Genomic DNA, 26,443 nt, shown 5'->3' on the forward strand with positions numbered 1-26,443 from the left:
TTACCCCTAGTTCATAGATGAGGAAATTGAGGCAGCGCCCAGAGTCACCCAGCTAGAAAGTGCCAGATGCCAAATTTGAATTCAAGTCTGCCCAGAGTTCCGTCCACCGTGCTATTTAGTGGCCTTTATACTTACTACGTAACCCCGCACAAGTCCCTTAAACTCTGCTAGCCTCAGTTTCCTCATCTATAAAATGGGGATAATACTAGCACCTACTTCTCATGGTTTTTGTGAGGATCAAGTGAGATAATATTTGTAAAGAGTTTGAACAACCTTAAAGCACTATATAAAAGCTGCTATCATCACCATCATCATCATCATCATCATCATCATCATCATCATCATCATCATCATCATCATCATCATCAATTCCAAAACATCAGGTTCGGATTGCTAACAAGTTCTGTCAGTGAGAATCGTTCAGAGTCAGCTTGTTTGCAAAACTGCAGAACTATCTGCTTGCAATTTAGATATATACTCTGGTCCAGCTGATGAAAATTAGAAAACAAGTGTGAGACAGGTACACATTTCAATGAAAATGACCACACTGGCTAAAAACTAGTTTAGTCATTGGTTGAAAAGAATAATTAATGTTAACCCATGGCAAAAAATTCACCTTTCATTGTTATCCTTTATCAAAACTTGTTAAGGCTTTCATTCAAAAAAAAATGAATTTGAGGAGAATGGGAAATAGTGGAGATCATTTCAAAATGCAACAGAGAAATATTTGGTTAATTTGCAACTGAAGGCTTTTTAACTTCATCTGTTCTTAAATTCTATGTCAGGAACTCTTTATCTTCTTATACCAATTAATTAACAATGAAAAAATTAAATGAAACAACCTGGGAGAACAAAGTTAAAGCAGCTATGGCACTGGGGACTTTGTAGGGGTTTAACTACATCGGGAAGTAATTACACAATATTTTCCAGAAGTGAAACTGCGAGGCTAACTGGAAAAAATGTGGAAACGTTTAGTTAGAACAGTAGAGCAAGGTATTAAAGCCCCTTTTATGGGGTTAACTCTGAAGGAAAATATGCAAATAATTAGATCTTTAAATGTGTTTTTAATCACAATCCTAGGATAAAAGTCAGAGGTACCATGTGGTGTTGCTGACTTTTCCTGAAAACCCCTGTTCTGCTGAACGACAATGATTCTGATGTCCACGTCACCATGAAGGCTCAGACTGACAAAGAAGATGACTGCATAGAAATGCCTTCCTGGCTCCCTGACCAGCTTTTCTTATGCCACTGAACACACGTGGTCACAAGCTTCCTCCATTCCCCCCTGTTCCTCCCCCCGAGTTGAGTAGGGGGGTGTGGCTTCAGTTTTTTAACATTCAAGCCCATTCCGCCTACCATCTTGTCATCTTCCTTGTGAACTCCAGGGGCGGCCTGGCCACTATTTTGCCAATTTCCTTCTGATGCTCATTTTAAGCTTTCCCTGGTTCCCTTTTTCACTGGGCCCCTTTTGTCACCAGGAGCCCTCTAACACTTCATGGCAACATTTCTTGGACAATACATTTTTTGCCCAGGTTGTTCTATTGAGAAAAAACTTCCCAAGGATCGAAACAGTGGTTCAACTCAAATCGGGAGTAAGATTCAAAAGAACCATGTGCAATCGTTTATAATCTCATTTAACCCCTGAAAAAAAGGCATTGCAAAGTAAACAGGAGAATGTTGTACCTGGGTTGGCATGCTCAACTTCTGTCACCCTAACATACGGGCCGATCTTACTGACTCTGACGAGGGTGGCTATGGACCCTGGACGGAATGGAAATAGACCACCTCTGTTCTGCAGAAAGGCCAAGATTCCCACTAATGGAGAGGGAGGGCAGGAAGCGCCAAGGCAGCTACTGAGCAGAGAGGCACCAACACAGTGGGCAAAAACGCACAGGAAATAGAGATGCCTTCATCCAAATGAAACTGCATGGGGAAATCAGGGAAGTGAAATTAGCCATCAGAGCTGGGACCATGGTAGAGCAATGGTCTGCTCTGTGACTTTTTTATCCCCAAGACCGCAAAGGGCTGAGGACCTGATACATCTAATCTCAAAAGGGCATTACAACGGATGCCAAAAGGAGGGATTAAGTGCCGAGCTGACCTTGAGAGAAGCTACTGCCCACCAAGCAAGAGGTACACGACTTCCTTCTGAAGCTGCATTAGTCAATTCAGTCCAGTATTGTCTGTGACGGTGGCACCTGAGGACCATCCTTACAGGATAGGGATTTACCCCTGGTATCCTTATAAATACTTATAAAATGTTGACCAACCCATCATTTTCACCAGCCTGTATTTGCTTAGAGGAAGTGAATAGATTTTTAAAAAATGAAACCAGTGTTCTTTTCTACTCACCAACAATAAATAATTGGTTTCTCTAGGCAAATGGCTTTTTACAAGGCTATTTCAGCTGGATTTATAAAGCAACATTTGGAACAAAGATTCTTTGACCAGTTTCAATAGGCCAAAGTCCGGATAAAGTTCAAGCTTACAGCCTGATGACCCTACACAGATGAACACGTAAAGGACTGTAATTTGACATGCTCACATCAGTTTGATTTTTGGACGAAAATGTTCAGACCCAAAGTTGAAAGACAGAACCCTCTATGGACAAACAAAGTTAATTATTCAGTATTCGTACTTACAACTCATCTTGAATGTTGTCAGTCAGTCTGAATAACTGCTCCTGTCCATCGGCCTGGCTCTCTGAGTATCTGGGAAGCAGCCCTTGGGGTCCTGTACAGCAGCGGGGTTTCCGTACTCTCTGGGCTTGGGTCCTAAAGAAATAAAAGATCAAAATTCATTGATATGAAATAAACATTTTTTCTTAAAAAATGACAAGGTCAGGTAGGACCAAGGCTTTACTCTCTGTTCTGCCAATCCCCACCCCCATTCCCCCAAGCTACTCCCAAATCTGGTGCCAAAGAGCCTTTTGAGCTCCACTGCTTGATAGTTTTCTTTTTACTTTGCTGAAATCACTGTGCACACTGTTTTCCTGGCTCTGCTTCCTCCCTTTGCATCAGTTCATATAAATCTTCCTAGGCTTCTCTGTATTCATCATGTTTGTAACTTCTTACAGAACAGTAAAATTCCATGACATTCATATACCACAGTTTATTTAGCCATTCTCTATGCAAATGACATCTACTTTACTTCCAGTTCTTTCATACTATAAAAAGTGCTACTACAAATATTTTGGTGGATATAGAGTCTTTATTTTGACAGTGACTTCCTTGGAGCATATGCCTGCTATTAAAATTTCTGGGTCCAGGGGAAATGGACATTTTTGCCACTTTATTTGCATAATTCCAAATTTCTTTCCAGAATGGAAATTACTAATTCATAGTTCTGCCAATAATGAATTAATGCATAATTAAGTCTTTTCATAGCGCCTTTAATACTGACCATTCCCATCTTTTATCACCATTGCCGATTTGCTGCATATGTATGAGAAGAAATCTCAGGGCTGTTTTCATTTGCATTTCTCTTATTAGTGATTGGAGCATTCTTTCATATGATCAGTTTATAATAGAATGCATATCTTCATTTGAGAGCTGTCTGCTCATATCCATTATCACTTATCTGTTACGGAGCTACTCAATTCCCATCCCCATTTTACTTCTGTCTTCTCTGGAAACCCCAGAACAAAAATGGCTAATGGGATGTTGGTAATCATGGCAAGTGAAGAGGTGGTACGACTCAAGCACCTAGATGAAGTTAAGCTGCTGGGCCTGGGGTAAGCTAGGGTATTCCAAGGTAATCAGAGAATTGCCAGAGAACTGATAGCTGGGTCACTGCCAGTCACAGGTGAAAGATCACGATGAATGTTATGGCTTCACCAAGAAGTCACATGGTAATCAATAAACTAACCTTATTTCCATTTCAGTCACCAAACTGGTAGAGAAGTACCTGAGGTAGGTACTTGGGTGGTGGAAAGAGTGCTGAGCATGGAGTTGGGAAAAGCTGGGTACAAATTCTTCCTCTGACACTTACTAGCTAGGTGGCCCTGGGCAAGTTATTTAATCTCTTAGTTCTTCACGCAATTCCCTCATACTTATATAGTAAATTATAGACAGATTGTCTCAACACTGGTATGGTTATCAAATCTGCAGATGACACAAAGGTGGGGGAGATAGGGAACTCACTGGATGACAGCATCAGAATCCAAAAGATCCTAGTAAGCTAGAACTTTGCTGAACCTAATAAGACGAAATATAATACAGATAAATATAAAATCTTACACATGGATCCAAAAGATCAATTTCATAACATAAGATGGGAAAATGTGTTTGGATAGCAATCTGTCTGAAAATGATCTGGTATAAAGGGAAAGTGATCGTGAGCTGTATTTGGTGGCCCAGCTGTCACCATGCCATGCTAAGGAAAAGGAGGTGACAGCCCTATTGTCCTCTATATACGTTAGATTAAACCTCACTGTTTATGAAGGATGTTGATAAACTGGAACAAGTCCAAAGGAGAAAAGCCAGGTCAGGGCTTCATGCCACATGAGGATTAGCTGATCTAGGGGTGTTAAGCCTGGAGAAGAGAAGACTAGGGGACATTGGGGGAGGACATGGTCTCTATGTTCAAGTATTTGAAGGACTATAACTATGAACAGGGTTTAGATTTATTTGATTTAGTCCTAGAAGGAAGAGCTAAGAGCAATGAGTATAATGAGGAAAATTTCAGCTTCACTCATGGAAAAACGTCTTGACAATTACAAATTATCTAATGGCTGAATGAGTTACTCTAGAAGGTAGAGAGTGGGTTTCTCCTCATTTGAGACTGCTTGTCAGGTACGATGAAGAAAGGATCCTTTTTTTTTTCCTTTTTGGTGAGGCAATCTGGGTTAAATGACTTGCCCAGGGTCACACAGCTAGGAAGTACTAAATGTCTGAGGCTGGATTTGAACTCAGGTCCTCCTGACTCCAGAGCCAGTGCTTTATCTACTGCCCCACCTAGATGCCCCTGAAAGGATACTTTTTAAAATATATGTACTAGATTAGATGACCATAGAGGTCTTTTTCAGTGTTGAGATTCTGTGGTTTTGTAATTCTCTGAACAAACAACTAGAAGTCCCTGAAGTATAATGGTGATCTGCTCAGGTTTTGAACAGTCACAAGTATAGAAGAGAGATAATCTCTCTATCTCATGAATATGACTTGGCCCGCCAGGACCCTCATTAGGACTAGAAAGAAAGAATGAGGGTGAAGATGTGATACAAGATGACAATGAATGTTTTTTTAAATTTTGTTTTGGTTTAGGTTTAGACCAGCATCTTATATGATATAAAAGGTATACAATAATTACATTCCAAATAGGTGAGACCTAAACATAAAAGGTCACATAATAAAACAGAATTATGGGAAACAGGAAGGAGGTACCTTTTACAACTTTGGCTTTGGAGGAAATTCTTAACCAAACTCTTGAGGTGAACACAAGAGATTAAAGGCAATTTCAATTATCTAAAATTAAAGTTTATCATGAACAAAATTACTACTGTGAGAATAAGAGAAAGTGTTGAATAGGAAGAATATTTGTACCCAATATCTCTTATGTCTGATATCTAATTATGTAAGTAACTGAATAAATATCTAAGACCAAGAATCACAGGGATGTACAATTTGAAAGCTGGAATAGCCCTGAGTTACCATCTAGTCCAAGTCTTACCTAAAAGGTATGGATTATAATATAACCAATGGATGACAGACAGGCAATATGGTATAATGAGGAGGATCAGATGACCTGAATTTGAATCCTGACTCTTGTCCCTTAAGACCAGTATGACCTCGGTTGGGCAAGTCAATTAATCTTCCTAAACCTTAGTTTCCTCATATAGAAGCATAGGGAGTTGATCAGATGACCCCCAGTGGGTCATCCAGTCTCTGCCTGAAGACCTATGAGGAAGGGGAGCGTGCCACCTGTCAAGGCAGTCCCTCCCACTGTGGACAGCCTGGGAAGGATTTCCTGCCACCAAGCCTAAATTTGTCTATCTGCATCTTCCATTCATTGCTCTCGGTGGTGCCTTTTAGAGACAAATAAGTCAAATCCTTCTTTCATATGACAGACAGTCAAAGGACACGAAGTTTTCAAAAGAAAGACTGCTCACTGCCAACAACTGTCTGAAAAAAAAAACCCCACTCTGAATTACTAATAGGAGATGCAAATTAAAACAATGCTAAAATTCTACCTCCCACCAAATCAAGATGGCGAAGATGATCAAAGATATAATGTTCATACAAAGTTGCAAGGGCTGCAGGGAGACCAGGTACTCTAAATCAGAAGTGTCAATCTCACAATTTATTACATGTGGCTCATAATATTCCCAATATCGCCCAAGCCAGATTAAAATGTAATCAGGATATACAAAATATAAATATGTAATAAAACACAGATAATATTACATTTTAAAACTAAGTCGATATGTTGCCCTCAAGGATCCTTATATACAGATTAGTGACCTCTATTTCTATTTGAATTTGATACCTCTGCTTGAAAGTACTCTTGGTAGAACTGTCAATTGGTCTAATAATTCTGAGAAACAGTTTGCAATTATGTAAAAATGTTACTGAAACTTAATACTCATTGACTCTGTTATTTTACTATTGGGAATATATGCTAAAGAGGGGTGAAGACAGACGACTTTGCTATAAAGGAAAAAGAAATACTATATATGCAGTAAAATACTCATAATAGCCCTTTTTGTGGTATCAAAAAAAAAAGAAAGAAAATTATGTGAGGAATGAGTAGATGAGAGAATAGTTACGGGGCATCCAGGTGGAGCAGTGGATAGAGCACTGACTCTGGATTCAGGAGGACCTGAGTTCAAATCCGACCTCAGACACATAACACTAGCTGTGTGACCCTGGGCAAGTCACTTAATTCCACTGCTTAGCCAAAAAAAAAAAAAAAGAAAAAGAAAAAGAAAAAAGAGAATAGTTAAACAAGACTGTGAAATAGAAACGTAATGAAACATTATTGTAATGTAAGAAACAATTATGAAGAATTCAGGGAAACATGAGAAAACTCCTATGAATGGATACTAAATGAAATAAGCAGAATCAAGAGAATAATATAAACAGCGAATACAAGAATGTAAATGGAAAAATCATTAAAAGGAGACCCAACTCTCAGCAACTCCAATGATCAATCTTGATTTGGGAGAAAAATGATGAAGTACACTTCTCTCCTTCTGATAAAGAGGTGGGGGGATACAAGTGTGGATTATTGCATTCAACATCTGACATACTCAATATATTGATTTGTTTTGCTTAACTATTTTTTCTTTATTACCACAGAGGGCTAAATAAGTGAGGAGTAGTTCTAGAATCCAGAAATAACTGTCAAACAAAGACAAATGGTGTCAATAAAACAAAAAACAAACATAAAGAAACAAAAGGAAAAAGAAAAAAAGAAAGGAAAAAATGAAAGAAAGGAAGAAAATGATATGTATTCTGTACCTGAATACTTGGAATTCCCATGTTAAAGCAACCAAAGACTTTTCTGGGATGTCAGAGAAGGAAAAAGAAATATGAATAGGCCAACAGAAGAGATAGAGAAAACTTCTGTCACAAAAAACCCCTGAACCAAACACAAGCTAGTTTACAAAATGGAGAATGTTCACCCAAAGAGTTGGCCAGGACCAAAAAAGCTTTTCAGTAAAGGGAGCTAATAGCCAAAGGAAAGGTTGGGAACCTTGCAAACAAGACCCTATCTTGCTCCCTTGATAGAAAAGGGGATTAATGTGCGTTTAAGGACTAAGTCCCATGTAGAACATGATGATATGAAAACTGGTGCTAATGATTCACATATTTCTTTTCACAGTCAGCCAGTAAGCGCCTAGTACGTGCCAGACACTATGCCAAGCACTGCACATACAAAGAGAGGCAAGACAGTTTCTGCCCTCAAGGAGCTCACAATCTAAAGGGGGAGACAACAAGCAAAGAAATATGTACAAACAAGCTACGTAGGGAAGAAGGAATGAAACAAGCATTTACAAAGTGCCTACTATGCGCCAGGCAACATTGCAAAATACTTTAAAAACATTATCTCATTTGATTTTCACAATAACCTGCAAGGCAGATGCTGTTATTACCCCCATTTTACAGTTGAGGAAGCTGAGGCAAACAGAAGTTAAATTACTTGTCCAGGATCACACAGCTAATAAATGTCTGAACCTGAATTTGAACTCAGGTATTCCTGCCTCCAGGCCTAGCACTCTATTCACTGCACCACTTAGCTGTAGGATAAATAGGAAATAATTGACAGAGGGAAGGTACTACAATTAAAAGGGGTTGGGAAAGGATTCTTGTAAAAGATGAGATTTTAGTTGGGACTTAAACGGCCAGGAGGCAGAGATGAGGAGGAAGGGGAGTATTACAGGCACTGGGGACAACCAGAAAGCTGAGAGAGATGGAGTGTTTTGTTTATGGAACATCAAGAGCCAGTGTCACCAGATCAAAGAGTACACTTTGGGGAATAAGGTGTAAGAAGAATGGAAAGGTAGGAAGGGTGTAGGTTATGAAGGGCTTGACTGTCAAAGAAAGGATTTTGTATTTGATCTTGGAGATGATGGGAATAGTTTACTGAGTGTGTGTGTGTGTGTGTGTGTGTGTGTGTGTGTGTGTGTGTGTGTGACATTGTCAGGTCTTAGGCTTTAGGAAAATCACTTTGATGGCTGAAGAGAAGATGGATTAGAGTGGGGAGAGACTTGAGGCACGCAGACCCACCAGCAGCTACTGCAGTAGTCCAGGTATGAGGTGATGAGGGTCTGCACCAGGGTGGGGGCAGTGTCAGAGGAGAGAAGGGGGTTAGTCAAGAGATGCTGCAGAGGTGAAGTCAATAAGTCTTGGTAACAGATTGGATATGGGGGAAGAGGGTGAGAGAGACTGAAGAGTCTATGATGACACTGAGGTTACAAGACAGAAGGATGGTGGTAACTTTAGCATCAATAGGGAAGTCTGGAGGAAGGAAGACTTTGAGGGCAAAGATAACGAGTTCCGTGTTGGACATATTGAATTTAAAATGTCTCCTGGAGAGGTATTTGGGGGTGTGAGATTTGCAAGTTCCAGTCAGTCTTGTTTCTCACACCTCATCAGTGCTTTCTACCCCTACGCCAAAAACGCTTCCACTTAAAGAAGGGAGCAGTATGGACATCTTTTCATTCCCCATCTGGCTACATTCATTCTGGACTCCTTTGACTTCTCCAGCTGCACCAATTTGGGCCTTTTTTGGCTTCTCTGCCATGTCTCCAAATACCTTCCCTGTCATCCTCCAGGTTTTTAGCTTTCTTTTTTGCACTATTTTTTCCCCATAAGATGGTAAGCTTCTTGAGAACAAAAGCTTTCTTGTATCCCCAGAGCTTAGCATAGTGACTAGTACATAGTAGGTGCTTAATAAATGTTTATTGACTATTACTGACTATCAAAGGTCAGCAGAGAGATTGGGGCAAGACAGGTAGATCTGAGAATCATCAGCATAAAGATGATAATTAAATCCATTGGAACTGATCAGATCACCAAGTGAAGTAGTATAGAGGGAAAGAGCAGAAGGCCTGGGACAGAACCCTGAGGGACACCTATGGTTAAAGGGCATGACTTGGATGAGAATCCAGCAAAGGAGACTGAGAAGGAGCAGTCAGATAGGTAGGAAGAGAATCAGGAGAGAGTGAAGTCCTGAAAACCTAAAGAGAAGAGAGTGTCAAGGAGGAAAGCATGATCGACAGTGTTAAAGGCTGCAGAGAGGTCAAGGAAAACAAGGATTGAAAAAAGGCCACTGGATTTGGCAATTAAGAAATCATTGGTAGCCTTGCAGAAAGCACTTTTGGTGGAATGATGAGGTCAGAAGCCCGATTATAGGCAGTGAAGACAGTGAGAGGAGAGAAACTGGAGGTACCTACTACAGATGGTCTTTTCAAGGAGTTTGGCCACCAAGGGCTTAAGAGACATAGGACAACAGTTAATGGGGATGGAACGATCAAGTGAGGATTTTTTCAGGATGGAAGAAGACATAGGCATGTTTGTAGGCAGTAGGGAGCGAGCCAGTAGATGGGGAGAGAGTGAAGATAAGTGATAACAAGGAGATAACAGAGGGGGCAATCTGTTGGAGGAGAGTGCATAAAATAAGATCGCTTGTGCAGGGACTGCCTTGGAAAGGAGTAGGGCCATCTCTTTGTGTACGACACGGGGTGAAGGAGATTAGTAGCACAAGCCATCTCAGTGATATGAACTGAGGAAGAGGAAAGAAACGGGAGCTCAAGGCAAATGGCTTCCATTTTTTTTTCCTGTAAAACATGAAGCATGATCTGCAGCTGACAGGGAACCATGGGAAGTTTGAGGAGGGATGAAAAGACCTGGAAGAGCTGCTATGGAGAGTGGGATGGTGAGTTGGTGAAGGGAGTGTAGAAGAATTGTACTTGCTAAAAAGGGTCAGTTACTTCCATAATCTTCCTTTGTTCAGGGTGAACTGGGTGACCCAAGGGGATAGGGAAATGGCTTGTCTTCTGTATCTGAATGCTTGGAATTCTCATCTCAAGGTAAACAAAGCCATAATTATAAATAAAAAATGTTTTTCCTAACATCACTGTATACCTACAAGCTCTTAAAACCATCTAACTAGTTTCTGAACCAATCGCCTTTCTCAGTGCCTTTCCTATAATGCCTCAGTGCATTATCAACCTTCCTTCCACTCCCAATTTACCATCTTCCAACTTGCAAACAGCAAACCCACCCTAAGATGGAGAATATGAAACCAGAGAGTAGCTCCCTTGTGAGTAAAAACTGTCTACTTGTTTAATTTCTTTTAACCATCTTATTAAACAAGCTGCAAACTTCCCCTTCTCTTCCCGAGGTCTTCCCTCTTGTGACAAGCCCAACACTGAGCCAAAGTCTTCACAGTCCTGAACCTTACATGAACAAAGCCAGCTGGTTGAAGCTTATGGTGGTAGTTAAGGTTTGTGAGTCCCTCCCACTAACTCAAAAGAAAACAGAAGCAAACTTCAGCTGTATCTCAGAAGGAAAATTTCTCTTTTATAACACTTCAAGGATCATATAAGAAGACAGGTGATGTGTGCTCTTGCTCAGATGGAGGTGGAAGGGAGCTGATCTCCACAAGTATTATTTATCCTTAGAATTCTGTGGCATCTGGCTCCCTTCATCTCCTCAGCCACAATTTTCCACCTGTCTGCAACAGGGACCCATTCACTGCAGATGTGTTAATACTCACTGTCTCCTTCAATCCAATGTGCTCATCCCCATCTCACATAATTCTACTACACACCACTGCCTCTTTATGAGAAATTCTTCCTGTCTTAAAAAAAAAAAAAGACTATCTTGTTGGTGCTCTGATCTGAGTACACTGATCATGCATCCCTCCTCGCCTTACTCAGCATTAATGGGCTGGGCTGTCTGTATAGCATGTGTCCAAGTTATCAATCAGTCTTCTAGAGAAGAAGGCCCTGTGTGGAGTGCAAAGATAATCTCCAAATACTCGGTCTCATCCCAGAGTTGTTATCACATCACAAGCCACACCTTTCATCTTTGCTACATGGACTCACTAACCCAAGCTAGCTGGCTTTTTACTCCTTCTGACGTTTTTACTATTGATTTGATGAGGGCAATGCTTTGGTAACTGAACTTTCTGGTGATTTGGGAAAAGTGTCCAAAACCCCACCCTCCGGGGCTGCTCTTAGTGCCAGTGGCACTCCATTGATAGACACTCTTGACAAAATGGGTCTGTTTTGTGCACATGTTGCAACTCTGCCTTCCTCAGTTTTGTTTAGCCAAGGATCTGTGGTGGATTTAATTGCCACCAGCTGGGAGTTTGCCGGCCATTTTAAGCCCTCAGCTGCTGTGGTTTATGAATTTCACAGTATATACAAAGAAGTAGGCCTTCCAATCAACCAGTTAATCTGAAATGTCATCACAAAATGAACTTGTACTTTGAACTCTACGAAAAGGTAAGGGCTTCAGTTGTGTAGTGATGCTAAGGCATCAGTGCTCTTAATACACCAGCTCCACCTCCAGGGAAGAAGCTGCTGATATGGCAAATGATAGAGCACAGATACCCAGCCATCAAGAGGAATCAACACAGAACAAGTCTCCATCTGTCCTTTGCCACCAGCTGGGCCTGGCCTGAAAATACACTTGGAGTTCTAAAACATGATAAAGAAGGAAACGAAAACAATCTGTTCTTGTTTCTTTAAGTCATCTTGGACACGAATAAGACAACCTGGGTAGATGTAGGCTTTCCACTCAGCTGTGCACAGGGTCATAGAGCCTGAGGTGAAAGAAACTCCAGGACCTTTAGGCCAGGGCTTCTTAAATGGTTTCCACTTGTGACCTCTTCAGCACTTCTGAAACTGTGGGTTGAGACCTCATTCTAGGCTAAGTCCAGGCTTACAGATGATGAAGATGAAGTTGCAAGCCCAAGGTCAAACAGGCAGTAAGCATCAGAGGCATGATTTGAACGGTCATCGGTTGCCTAACATTGACTTGCTCAGGGTGTTGAAAGGTAATCAAGTATTAGGATAACTTGTCGAGTATGAATGCTGTGTGAAATACTAAGTGTTGGTATTTTGGAGACAAATCCATTCTCCGTGGTCACTATCTATCAAGTGGCTCATTTGCATCAATGATCAGAAAACTGAGCTATGGTACAGATCACAGATCACTGGGCAGCCCTTACAGCCAATGTCCGTTGCTAGTCCCCAAAGGGGGAGTGAGAGACTATGCCAATGTCTTGGCTTTCAACGTTTAATTGTGTATTTGTTTGACTGGTGGTTGCTTTCTTCATTAGGGGCTAGAAGCATATCAAAATTCTCTTAAGCCTGGCAAAGTGGTAAACTACTTAGAGTTACTGGTTTTTTGGGGGGGGGGCAGGGACGGAGGAATGTTGAGAAGGTCGTTACCAATGATTTAGTCTCAGTATTAATGGTGTACTGGCAAGAGTGCTGAATTTGGAGTCCAGAGACAGCTGTGCTGGAATCCTATCATATTATTATCTGTGCAATGGTGGTCCCCTCTCTGAGTCACAATTTTCTTACTTGTACAATAAGGATAATAATATTTGCTTTATCTCACAGGGTTGTTGTGAGGGAGACACTTTGTAAAATGAAAAGCATCATATGACTGTGAGCTATTATTTCACCTCTTGATGTGCTAAGAGTCCTTGAAGAGAAGCAGGATGGTATAATGGAAAGAGAACTGGAAACCTGGGAGTCATATGAGATTTATACTCAAATACTGCCTCTGATATTTATGGCGTATGTGTGCGTAGGCCAGTCATTTAGTCTTGGCTTCCTTAACTATTAAAGGGGATAACAATACCTATGATGCCTCCTTCTCAAGGCTGCTAGAAAGCTCATATGAGATAATATATGTAAAGAACTTGGTAAACCTTAAATTGTCATATGATTGTCTGCTCTTAAAGAGGTCAGGTCAACAGATAACACTGGTAGGCTGAGGCCATAAATGGCAACTTGAGCACTGACTCCTAACATGTTGCCTGTTAATGGACATTAGCCACCACACACTGATACCAATTTCACTACAGACTGATGAAGTGAATTTACCAGCTCCGTAAAGGGAGCTAGGCTTTGCACACCAGGGAACTAAGTTGTAAGACTTGGTTAAAATTTCCCTAGAGAGCCACTGGAATGCATTGTTTGGTAGCTGACGAAACCAACTGTACCACATGCTACATTTGATTTTTTTTCAAGTTAATTTTCTCCAATTGCTGCCTTGTACTCATTTGGAGTTATTTAAATGGCAAAGCATTTCCTCTGCTCCCCTGCCTTTGTGAAAGCTGCAAAGAGTATAGGAAGAACACGTCCTCTACTCACACCTCTGAAGCCCTACAAAAGCCATCCTGGGCAGTTTCAGTTGCCATTATAGATTTTTTTTCCCTATCACAGATCGATGATGAATGTTCTACAAGGTCCTAGATCAAAAGTGGAACTAGATTAATGACTGTTATTAATACTACTTTACATTTAGGGTGTTTCAGTTTATTGAGTGCTTTCATAGGCATCATTTCTCCCCCACTTAATAGTATTGTGTTTTTTTCCCATTACATGTAAAGATAGTTTTCAACATTCACTTTTATAAGATTTTGAATTCCAAATATTTTTCTCCCTCCCTTCCTCCTCTCCCCCTCCCCAAGATAGTAAGCAATCTGATGTAGGCTACACATGTACAATCATATTAAACATATTTCCACATTATTAAACATATTTCCACGTTATTAAACATATTTCCACGTTAGCATAGACATCATTTCATCTGATTCTCCTCAGAACCCTATGAGGTAAGGAGGGCCAACATTACCATCATACTTTTATAGATAACGAAACTGAAGCCCAGAGGGGTTAAGTGACATGGCTGTGGTCATACAGCTCATAAATGTGAGAGCTCCAACCCAAGCTTCCTGACCTCAAGTCCAGGGTTCTTTTCAGTTCTCTTCAAGGGAAACTCAGCTAAGCACTGGTTCTCAACTAAGCAATCTGGACCAACTGAATTCAACAAGTATTTATTTTGGGGTTGGGGGGTGGGGAGGAAATGTGAGATGCAATTTAAAAAACTACCGATAACTTCAATTTCTATATTATCTTCATTTCTGAATATGCCCTTCCTCCCCTTTCTTCCCCTCCAGGGAACCATTCCATGTGATAAAGAGTAAAGAAAGAAAGAGAAGGTATGCATCAAAACTAACCAACACATCAGATATCTGATGGTCTATGACCACAGTCTCCCACCTCTTCAAAGAAGGAGAGAGGTATGGTTTCTTATCTTTTCTCCAGGGCCAAGCTTGGCCATCATAATTACATCCACAAACATCTACTAAGTGTCAGACCTTGTGATAAGTTCTTCGGGTACAGACAAAAATGAAAACAGCCTTCACCATCCACAATCTGACATTATGTCCAAGGCTCCATCATGATGGATCTGTCTACCATAACATGTGGACGGAGGCAGAAAAAATAAACTGAGGTAACCAGGAGTCTGATGCTACACAAAGTGAATGACTTAGGCGTCGAGACTGAGGCAGCTAGGAAACAATAAATGTCTTGTCTCATCATCTCTTGGGAAGCTGGTCTGATGACCTACGTGCAAGATACTCCACCTCTCTGACTTGGCCTCTTCAAATGGGTAAACAGCCAACTTGCTACTCAAGTTGAAAATTTTTCCCCCTCACATCTTTTTTGTTAAAATACCATCTCCCCTTGTGGGCTGTCAGATGGATGTGTAACAGTCACAAGGGTGTGGTTACAATCTGAATACTGTGAGAAAGAGGTTCATTAGCTGAAACTTCTACAACATGCATGTCAGTACGTTTGTCACTGGAATTTAGAATTCACCAGCATTGGTGACGACTGTTATTTCCTGGGTTGGGCTTCCCTTCCATCAGTGGGATTCACACTTGACTTGTTTATAGGGGTCATAGCTTCCACTGTTTCATCCACAGGCTGACATGTGTTTCAGGGTCCCAGGGATATTCAAACTGTGACAGCTGGTAGGACTAATGCCAACAGCTGTACCCATTAGGATAAAAACAAGAACAAAACACACTAGAATTTTGCTGTTAACATGTTTTCTGAGCAGCTCTCTCACAGGTGAGACTGTCATACAATTAGGTTGAAATGAACACCCTTGGATGGGGTCCAAGCAGGCCTACCTTCTACTGAACTCCACGGGAGTGAATAATGTCACAATGAAATTCCAGGCTATTAATCACAGACTCTCTAAAATACCACAAAGTCTAGCATTTATACTGAAGTGCTACAGGATTACCTGCAATCTTAAGAAAAAGGTGTCTCTTCAGATACAAAGCAGTTAATTTGCTAAGAGGTTTGTTATTTCCATAACCATTACAAGGGTGAGGCTCATTCCAAATGGGAGCTTCATTAGAGTTCTAAATGAAACAAACATTCCTGAATTAGGGAGGAGAAAAATTATAGGAGTGTCTCAGACTTTAAGTAAATGTCCAGTTAGTCTACAATCTCTAAGGTCAATTTCTAGATGTATCATCACTTGGGCCAACATACACAATTCCTGGTAAACTATTATTATTTTTGTGGCCATCAGGCCACCTGCTAGGCTGCAGGTGCCCCACCCCTGTGCTAGGCAATACCAAGGTGGGATAGTGGGATCTATGCATTCCTCCCCCAACCCCTTGGGCTAGCCAATGGGGTCAAGCGTCTGAGGCCACATCTGAACTCAAGTCCTCCTGACTCCAGGGCCAGTGCTCTATCTACTGCACCACCTAGCTGCCCTGGATCTATGCATTCTTTAATGAGTCTGAAATTCCCTGAGATATCATCCTGGCAAGTAAATACACTGAATTCTTTTCCTTAAACTTTGTATGGTATATATCTACTTCTAAAAGTTGATCTCCTTTAAGAAAATACATGTAAACTTGAAGATAATGGAACCTCACTAATTGAAATTAACTAGGGAATGGAAAGTAAGTTGGAATTATGTTTTGAAAAATGACTAAAAAGTAACTTTTTAACCCTTTTGCTCTGAGATCCAGTTGCTACAAGAATGCAGGAGAAAGAAACCCAAATAAACCAAAATATCTAGAGCAGTACTTTTTGTGGTAGCAAAGCACGAGAAACAAGGTAGGTAACTATGTCTCAGCTGGGGAATGGCTAAACAATTAGTGGTGCATAAATATAATGGAATATTACTGCACTCTAGAAAAACAATGAAGGTGACAAATTCAGAGAAGAGATAGGAAGACACAGAAAACTTCTGAAAAGTGAAGCAAGCATAATCAGAAAAAACATTTATTAACATGTAACAATATAAATGTAAAGAACAAAAAGTGAAACCCAACACTGCAATTATAATGACCAAGCTTGGCCCTGGAGAAGACAAGAGAAAAGGAGCCTCCCTTCTTAGCAGAAGTGGAAGAAAATGGGTGTGACCCATTTCAGGGATAGTCAGATGTGGTTTACATGGTGATCAATTTGGATGGACAGCATTTTTCCCCCCTCCTTTACATTTTTTTTTTTTGGTTATAAGGGATGGTTCATTGTGGAACAGGGAGGAGGAATAGATTTGGAACTGAACATGTTGTAAAAAACAAAAGATATCAATAAAAATTTTGAAAAAACAAAGTAAAAGAAACTGACCAAGGCAGGCTAGCATGAAATTGTCGTGAATATTTAAATGGACTTGTGATTTCCTCGGCTTAGGTGCTCCTCTTAATGTTGTAGATCACAACCTACCCATGCTTGCCCAACCTGTGCAGAGAAGGGCTGTGGTCTACTTTGGGGACACTGGGAGCCTTCGTGGCTCTCTCCTGATGCTGCAAAGACGCCAGTGGAACCCTCTGGCCGCCTGCTTGTGACCCCTTAATCTCATCGAATGGGACCGACCAGTATTCTTTTTAATCGATGACATCTTTTATCTTTATTCCAGCCCTTCTTCCCAGTCCTGCACTGATTAGACATCACAACTGACTCATGCCCTCCTTACACTTCTCAGACACCCATGGTGTGACACTCATTTTTAATTCTGTGGACACTATGTCCAAAGACACGATGACCTGCAGTCATAGGACGCCACCAGCAGAATAGCATTATTAAAAATATCTGTTTCTGCAAGTCTGAGGTCATTAAAGGAATTTTGCAATTTCTGGAGAGCAATGCTCCAGAGACTCCTTGTCCTTCACTGCAGGCTCAAACCACTATTCATTCACGTTATCTGTCACAGACATACATGCTGAGAGGCAAGGTCTACAGCCTGTCAATTCTTCACCCCCCCCCCCCCTTTGTTTCCCTGGGTGAATGATGAGGCAACGTTCTTTTTGAGTGGCTGTGGACTTTTCTTGGGAGGTTCTCCGATGTTCTAGGGCTTAAGGCAACAAGCGCCATGACGTCCACAACCAGGAGCATTAGAGGATCTTACCACCCATAAAGAATCCCTCTCCAACATGGAGTTCGTGCTGGATCTCTTTCATGACATTAGAAAATGTCTTTGGTCAGCACACATCTTTTCATTTTATGCTTCTCTTGATATTTATGATGAGGTTGATGAACACAGTTAATTCTATTGTTACATTTATCAAGGAATTTTTAATAATTTTTCTGAATGGATGACAGACATCTTGGTGGAAGAAAGCCTTTACAACAGTATTTTGCTCCCACTGAATCACTTAAAACACTTCAAAAAATGCACAAACAATAAAGAGGGATATTAGATTCTTTCCATTCTCTCATGAGAAACACGGGGTTTACTCTGGAATGTCAATAGCAAAAGTCTGTCATTTCCCTACTAATACCTTCATTGAGGCGGCATGATATTAATGTAGATTATTTGATTAGACCTGTGGGTTCATTGGTATAAGACACTCCTAGTGAAGAAACACCCTCTACCAATGTAGATAGACCGGCAACAGAAACCTAAATAATCTGGAGAAATGAGAGATGAAAAGGCTTGCTCAGGGTCATACAGCTAGTATGTATTATAGGCAGGACTTGAACTCAGGCCTTCTTGATTCCTGAGGCTACTTCTATCTACTACACTGTTTCTCACAACAATGTTATCTGAACAGAAAAGAGGCATACAGGTTGGTAACTGTTTATTTTCTCAGTCACCTCTTTTTAGTGTTAATAAAATCTGAGTTTTGTTTTGTTTTTTCCTCCATTCCCTCCGATGCACTGTGAATAAATCCTTAACCCTTTCATAACCGTGTTATCCCCAGTATAGCTCTCCTGTATGTGCCCTTGGTCTAATCCAGCTGCTTTCCCCAGTGTATTTCGACATTCTCTATAAATACATTGTATAAAACTTCCCATCTCCTCTGGCAGATTTCCCCCTTTATCATCCCCATGTTCTCACTTAGCTTCAATGTCTTCCTTTCGACTATTTCCCTACTGCTCACAAACATCCCCCTGTCTCTCCCATGCGTGATCCACTCCGTCCCCGCCATTGTCCTGCACCTTTTCTTTTCTCTCTAAATTCCCTGAGCAGGCTGTTCACGGTTGATGCGTCCTCTTCCTTTCCTCATTCCCTCCTTAATTATCTGTGGTCTGGTTTCTGACCTTATCATTCAACTGAAAACTCTCCAAAGTTAATAATGATTCCAATGGCCAAATCCAATGGCTTTTTCTCAATCCTCATTCTTCTTGATCTCTCTGCAACTCTTAATACTGTTGATCACCCTCTTCTCCTTGAGTCTTTTCACTCTAGGTTTTTGTGAGATCACTCTTGTCTGGTTTTTCCTACTCCAGTTCATCCTCCACTCAGATATCAAACTGATTTGTCCATGGCACTCTCCTACTCAATCAACTCCAGAGGTTCCTTATTACCTCCAGGATAAAATATAAAACCCCATTTGGACTTTGAAACCCAACTAAACTGGCCCCTTCCTATCTTTCCAGTCTTCTTACTCCTTACACGCCTCCTCTTCCGTCTCTTTCTTCTTCTTTTTTCTCCTTCTTCTCTCTCTCTCTCTCTCTCTCTCTCTGATACAGCGTCACTGACTTCCTTGATAATCCTTTAATTCCATCTCCCAACTTGGCATTTCCACTGGCTGCCCTGCATGCTTGGGAACACCCTCCCTCTTCATCTCTGCCTCTTGTCTTCCTTCAAATCCCAGCTAAAGTCCCATCTACAAGACGCTTTTTCTTATCCTCCTTAATTTTAGTGCTTCCCCTCTGAGATCACCTCAAATTTATTCTGTATGTATTTTGTTTGTACGGAATTGTTTGTATGTTGTCTTCCCCCACTAGACTGTGAATATTTTGAGAGCAGTGACTGGGTTTATTTGTTTGTTTTTTAAAAAACCTTTCCCTATTCTCAGTGCTTAGCATGGTGCCTGGCACATAGCACGTGCCTGATAAATGCTGGCTCACTATATCTACTGGTAAATTGGACAGAGCACTGGACTCATACTTACTAGTTGGGTGATTCTGAGCAAGTCATTCAACCTCTATTTTCTTCAGTTTCCTCATGTGTAAATAAGAATAATAATATTCTTAGGGTTTTTATGAGGATCAAATGAATTAACAGGTATTAAGAGCTTGAAACCTTTAAAGTACAATATAAATGTTAGCTATTATCAAACTATCAAAAAGTTGTTACTATACGCTAGGCATTGTGATAAGCACACAACGATGGATACAAATACAAAATACAAGGATACAAAAAGAGGCAAAAGATAGTCCCTGCCCTCAAGGAGTTCACAATCTAATGGTGGAGAAAAACAAACACATGTAAATAAGCTATATACAGGATAAACAGGAAATAACCTGTAGAGGAAAGGCACTAAAATTGAGAGGGATGGGGAAAGGATATCTGTAGAAGATGGGGTTTTAGTTGGTACATAAAGGAAGCCAGGAGGTAAAGTTGAGGAGGGAAAGTATTCCAGGATGGGAGCCAACTAGAGAAAATGCCTGGAGCTGAGAGATGGAGTGTCCTGTTCAAAGAATATCCAGGAGGCCAGTGTCACTGGATCAAAGAGTACATGGAGGGCAGTAAGGTGTAACAATACTGGAAACACAGGAAGGGGCTAGGTAAAGAAGGGCTTTGAATGCCAAGAAGAGGATTGTATATTTGGGCCTAGAGGTGACAGGGAGCCACTAGAGTTTATTCAACATGTGTGTGTATTGGGGACAGAGTGAGGAGGTGACATGGTCAGACCAGTGTTTTAGGGAAATTATTTTAGTGGCTGAATGGAGGATGAATTAGAGTAAGGAGAGGCTTGAGGCAGGAAGATCCACCAGCAGGCTATTGCAATAGTCTAGATGTAACGTGATGAGGGTCTGCACCAGAGTGATGGCAGGGTCAGAGGAGAAAAGGGGGCAAATTCAAAAGAAGTCACAAAGATGAAATTGACAGGCCCTGGCAACAGATTGGATTGGGGTGGGGGGTGGTAAGAGATGGTGAGGAGTCAAGAAAGATACCTAGCTTGTAAGCCTGGAGGACTGGGAGGAAGGTGGTGCCCTCAATAGTAACAGGGAAATTTGGAGGGAGAGAGGGTTTAGAGGAAAAGATAATGAGTTCTGTTTTGGACATATTGATTTTAGATGCCTACTTGCTATCCAGTTTGAGAAGGCCAGCAAAGAGATTGGGACAGGATAGATAGATTTGAGAATCAGCATCACAGAGGTGGTAATTAAATACATGGGAGCCAATGAGATCACCTAGTCAAATAGTATAAACTGAGAAGAAAAGAGGGCCCAGGACAGAACCCCGAGGGATCCTTATGATTAGAGGGCATGATCTGGAAGAGGATCCAGCAAAGGAGGGAGAAGGAGCTATAAGATAAGCAGGAGGAGAACCAGAAGAGAATAGTGTCCCAAAAGCCTAGAGAGCAGTGATCAACAGTGTCAAAGGCTACGGAGAGGTCAAGAAGAATGAAGACTGAGAAAAAGCCACTGGATTTGGCTTTAAGGGTAACACATTGGTAAATGTGGAGAGAGCATTTTCAGTGGAATAAGATTGTAAATTGGATTGTAAGGGGTTAAGAGGAGAGTGAGAAGAAAGAGGAGGCACCTGTTGTAGATGGCCTTTTATTTAAACTGGTTTTACCTTTCATTGCTGTTCTCCATTTTATGAGATGACACTACTTAAAATATAGTCCATTTTCTTTGGCCATAAAATTTTACAAATGAGTTTCTGTTCTAAACCAGTGTTGTTTTTGGTTACCACCGTTCTGTTTGATATAAAACAAAAGTCAATCATTGATAAGGCACTTTTAAAACTCATCTGGTCTCCTTAACATAAGAACTGATTTACATTGGTTAAACTTCTATAGTAATTTACAACAATTTGCATCTATTCCTTTCTTCCACATATATTCCACTTTTTATCATCGATAACTTTTGCAAACAGGTCAGAATTGAGATCAAAATGTTTCAATTGCACATCATTTCTTTTTTTTATCATTTTTTAAAATTCTTTATTCTAGTTTTATACTGCTTTTGATCTTTGTTCTGAGTGTCTACACAGTTGATTCAGGAATGACACCCACATCAGTAAAAGGTCATTTTCAGTTTGTTAAAATGTAATCAATTTCATTTTTTGTAATGTTATTTGGGACTTGCCATGTCTAGTGCCTATGATTCTTTTCTTGTAGAAAGTACTCATGATATATATGCATTAGGCTTCTGCCTAACAGGGGTGGGGAACCAGCAGCCTCGAGGCCACATGAGGCCCTCTAGGTCCTTAGGTACGGCCCTTGGACTGAATCCAAACTTCATAGAACAAATCTGGATTCAGTCAAAGCGCCACACTTAAGGCCACATGTGACCTCGAGGCCACAGGTTTCCCCACCCCGGTTTAGCCTACAAGTCTTTGGCCCCTATCATTCCTTATTTCTGAACCATATTTTCCAATATACAAAGTGCCCCCAAACTCTTGGTGCAACTTCAGGCCTTCGTGGCCTAAAGCTTTACTAAGAATTTTGAAACACCCCATATTTCTTGCCATCATCACCTGTTCCCACCTTTGCACTGAAATTCCCAAATATCAAAGGGTATGCTGATTGAATCTGGAGAGTCTTCAAGAGCTATTAGTAGGATTTCTCTTTTCTCTTTATCCTCTGCAACAGATGTGAGTACATAAGCTACAATTATTTTTCATGGTGGTCTTTTTGCTAATACTTATCATGAGCCCTACAATATAAAAAAGACCAAATGTTCCACTCAATAATGTTTCTTGTTCCTTTGGGAGCACAATAAAGACAACTCTGCCAACTCCTTTACTTGCCTCTCCAAGGACAGCATGTGAGACATCCTTTTATTTAGATGTAACTTCCTTCTGTCTTCTGGTTTCATTTATAGTGAGAATGGCCAAATTAATAGGTTTCACTTTCTGGTCATTGGCCAAGGATCTCACATTTAGAGTACCACCAATAGCTCTGTTAAAGTTTATACAGTCTAAAAACTGTTCAACTTATCATGTTCACTACCTCCTTTTCTGCCACCTCACTACTATATCTGAAGTAGCAAAAGGGGTCTGCAAAGGCCTAGGGGCCATTTTGTATGGTTTTCTTTCTGTTTCATTGGTTGCCATGGTCAACAAATTCAATATCGAGGGGCCTGCCTACTGGTGATGGATCTCTCTGTACATAGCCTGGGTAGTTCTTGAAAAGTAGACTCAATCTGTTGTTGGAAACACATCTGAAGCCTTTCTAGCATGGTGGAACCCACCAGGACTTTGTGCTTCACTGGAATAGCCTTTGAAGACTTGGGGTCACTTCTGTTTCATGATGAGGTATTATAGCAGGACTCTGTGAAATATTTCAAATTTTGAATTAATGGGTTTTCTTTCAAGTACACCTTTCCCTGGGTTATAAAGACAATCACTATATGGACCTTTGCTTTAATAGACAATGGCAGTTTAGGCTTGTTTTTCATAATATGGACTTTTTTTTTTTGGCCGGGGTTGGGGGGCAGGCATTACAGACAAATTCTTCTGTATAGCAGGAGGCAAAACATCAGTATATGGAAGAATACCACAGTGATAGACAAGAGGCATGAAAATGTAAAAGCATTGTAATTCTGCACAGACACTGCCAGGCTGAAAAGTTCAAAAGCCATGAATTTATTCATAAGGCTGAGAGTCATGGAAAAAGCTCCTTCATCTCCCACAGGTTGTGGCTGCCCCTTGAGGAACTGTAAGTCCCCCTATAAATCCAAAGTAAACTGCTTGGGATTGTATGAAGAAGCTGACAGTCCTATAGAGCTTCATAAGTCAAACAGTTTTTCTCTGCTGATTTCCATGCTATTTTCTCCTTCACATGTTCTTTCTCATTCTGAGTAACACACTATTTGGCCTCCCAGCTCCCACAATGTGCTATTTACTAAATAATTATTTAGATGTCTTTATTTGGATGAAGGGAGGTGACTTTTGGGGGCTCCAGGAAGGCTTCATAATTCTCCCCATTAAAATTAATGAAAATAAGATTTTCATCATATGCATTTTTGCTTTACAGACAGGGGTGGGGAGAGGAAGACAAATTTTCCCTGTATAATGAAATATAGCTGTATAGATACTGAGATGGAAAAGCTTTGGTTTAAAATAAACTATACATAATAGAAATTCACGGTCTCATATACAATCCTTTTTTATTATTCTCGGTATAACAAAATATTTATGTTTGTTGATGACTGTCAAGTTCATAATAAAAAGAAGGGAAAAAAGGGATAACTGTGATGGGGCATCTGTCAAACTCTATGTTCCAGTGGCTAAGGGAGTAGTGAATGGGAAGGCTTCACTGGAACTTCTCTGATAAAATATTCTGAGCCAGAGAGGTGCCAAGCCTTGGGAACATTCCAGAGGCTCCTAGACAATCCAGCCTTGGGGAAGGGAGAGGTCTGCTACAAAGTCAGTGACCCAGGGGTGGCCTCTCCCAGAGGAAGGGTGGGTATCTCTGGTGTCCTGTGAGAGAATCTATATCAGCTGGCCTTTTCCTGGGGCCAGAGTCCCTGGGAAATGTCCAGGTACCAGGCTTCTTAAGAATTTGCTTGGCCTACTTTCTAAGGGTATTCAGCCCCTATACTCATCCTCAGTATTTATCAGGTTCAGCATCTTTTGAGTAAGATTCCTTATCCTGGTTTAAGATTCACTGAAGAATCACTTTTGAGAAATTCTCTTTTGGAAAGACTTAATTAAGACCACTGGACTTAGAGACCTAAGGAACCAAGGAGGTATAGTATAAAGAACAATGAACAGAACGAGAGTCAGGACACTTGAATTCTACTCTACCTGGGACTAGACTTTCAAAGTCTACATCTCTTCCTCACATATGCAAGTTCCTGAAGCTTTTTCTGGTGCTAACATTCTATAATCCTAACTGCTTTCCTTCCTAGGTGCTCTGCTTGGCTAGTGCTTAGGCCTGGGCTGTCCTTAAGTTAAACCTAACGTTGAGATTTCTCCTGTTCCAAAGCTTAGGCACTCTCCATGAGGCTCCAGACAAACCTGGGTCTCCAGAGGACCAGGAGGAGGAGAAACACTCTTCTCCTTTTGGGTTGACTGTTGAACAGTACCTGGCAAATCACGTAGAGCTCTCTAGAGGTGTTCTGGATTTTAAGACAAAAGAGATTTCTCTGAGAAATTTGCATATAAACTCACGGTAGGGTCAGGCAGAACAAGAACTTACTAAGTCAGATAATCTCAGAGGCCTCAGAAGTCATCCGGTCCAACTGGCACCAATGGTTCTAAGCAGGAATGCTCTCTCTAATATCCTTAATAAGGGGCCATCTAAGCTGCTTTGACCACCTTCACTGTCTTCTGAGATACCCATCCCATTTGGAGGCAGCTCTCTAGTTCTAAGAAAGCTTTTTCTTTAGTGAGAGCTCCACTCTGTCTCTGAGTCACTTCCGCACAGTACCTTTTGCCTTCTGTGATCAGAAGTCCATGTGCCTAAGAAGGAATCAAATCTCAGTGGCACCTTCACTTTGAAGGAAGGAAAGCAAACTGGCATCTCAGCGATACACTTCAATGCCTCAACCAGGGGAACATTTCTCTGGGTGCCACGATGACAACCCTGGTAACAAAAGATCATTCTTTCCTTGACACGGTCAAGCTGCCTTTTAATTAAGTGCCACCGTGTTAATGTGAATAGTTCTGATTGTCATAGCCCATCAACCCTTGGCGAACTGGTTTGTTTGGTCTGGACAACAAATAACATTCCACACTACTGGATTTTTTTCTCCTGTAGTCCTTCCCTTCCTTCCCCACCTCAAAAAAAAAAATCACAATTTGTTCTGCTGTCTCAAGTTACATTCTGTAAATAATAAGCAACACTGATGAAATGCAAAAAGCTGAACATTTGTAAAACAGAAAGAAGTGTGGCGTGTCCCACATCTGGGTTCCATTAAACGTGCTCTCACTAGATCCGCTGATCCCTGTTTAATAAGCACACCAAGGCAATGGAGGGCAGAAGTGCCCTCATGTCTACTTGCCCTGGCAGGGAAGAGGGGAGCTTAACGGAGGTAAAAAGGGGGAAGGATTGGGGCCACAGTGTGGAGGTATGTTGTTCAGACAACACTGGGCAGACCGGCCTTCTCTCCTTCTGGTACGTGAACATCCCCAACTGGAGTGTTAGCTCCGTGGTTATGTTACTGCTCCTCCTCTGCAGTCTGCAATGTTCTTGAGGCCGAGCCCACAGTGCTTAAACTAAATAACATGGTTTGATGATAAAATGACTCAGTGGAGGGAGCTGGCTCCCAACACTTTCAAAAGACTGCAAAATAAAAATAGAATTGAAGGCGACCCATTAAAGTCCATTTTGGTAAAACACTTGGAGACTCTTCAGAGAAGTTCATTATTATGCCAGGCAAAATGTGATCCTTTCTTTTCGTGTGTAAAAATCTATATGAGTAGTCTCATACTCTCTCCAAAAAGAAACATGGTAGGGGTGGAAGGGGTAGAATAGCATAAAGTACAGGGCACAGGGAGATCTGGGTTCAAATCTTGCCTTCTTAGCTGTG

At 41.0% G+C, this 26,443-nt stretch overlaps 1 protein-coding gene across 6 annotated transcripts in view; it reads right to left on the minus strand.

Annotated features, from left to right (window-relative positions):
* Positions 1-26,443, minus strand: part of VPS13D (vacuolar protein sorting 13 homolog D) — a 329,312-nt gene that overhangs the window by 16,787 nt on the left and 286,082 nt on the right. For all 6 annotated transcript variants that reach the window (XM_027843937.1, XM_027843939.1, XM_027843934.1 and 3 more), the window contains one exon: positions 2,643-2,774. In XM_027843937.1, coding sequence (XP_027699738.1) covers positions 2,643-2,774 — 132 coding nt within the window. The remainder of the gene's footprint in view (positions 1-2,642; positions 2,775-26,443) is intronic.

The sequence above is a fragment of the Vombatus ursinus genome, unplaced genomic scaffold (genome assembly GCF_900497805.2).
Source record: "Vombatus ursinus unplaced genomic scaffold, bare-nosed wombat genome assembly UNPS02014932.1, whole genome shotgun sequence".
NCBI classification, from domain to species: domain Eukaryota; kingdom Metazoa; phylum Chordata; class Mammalia; order Diprotodontia; family Vombatidae; genus Vombatus; species Vombatus ursinus.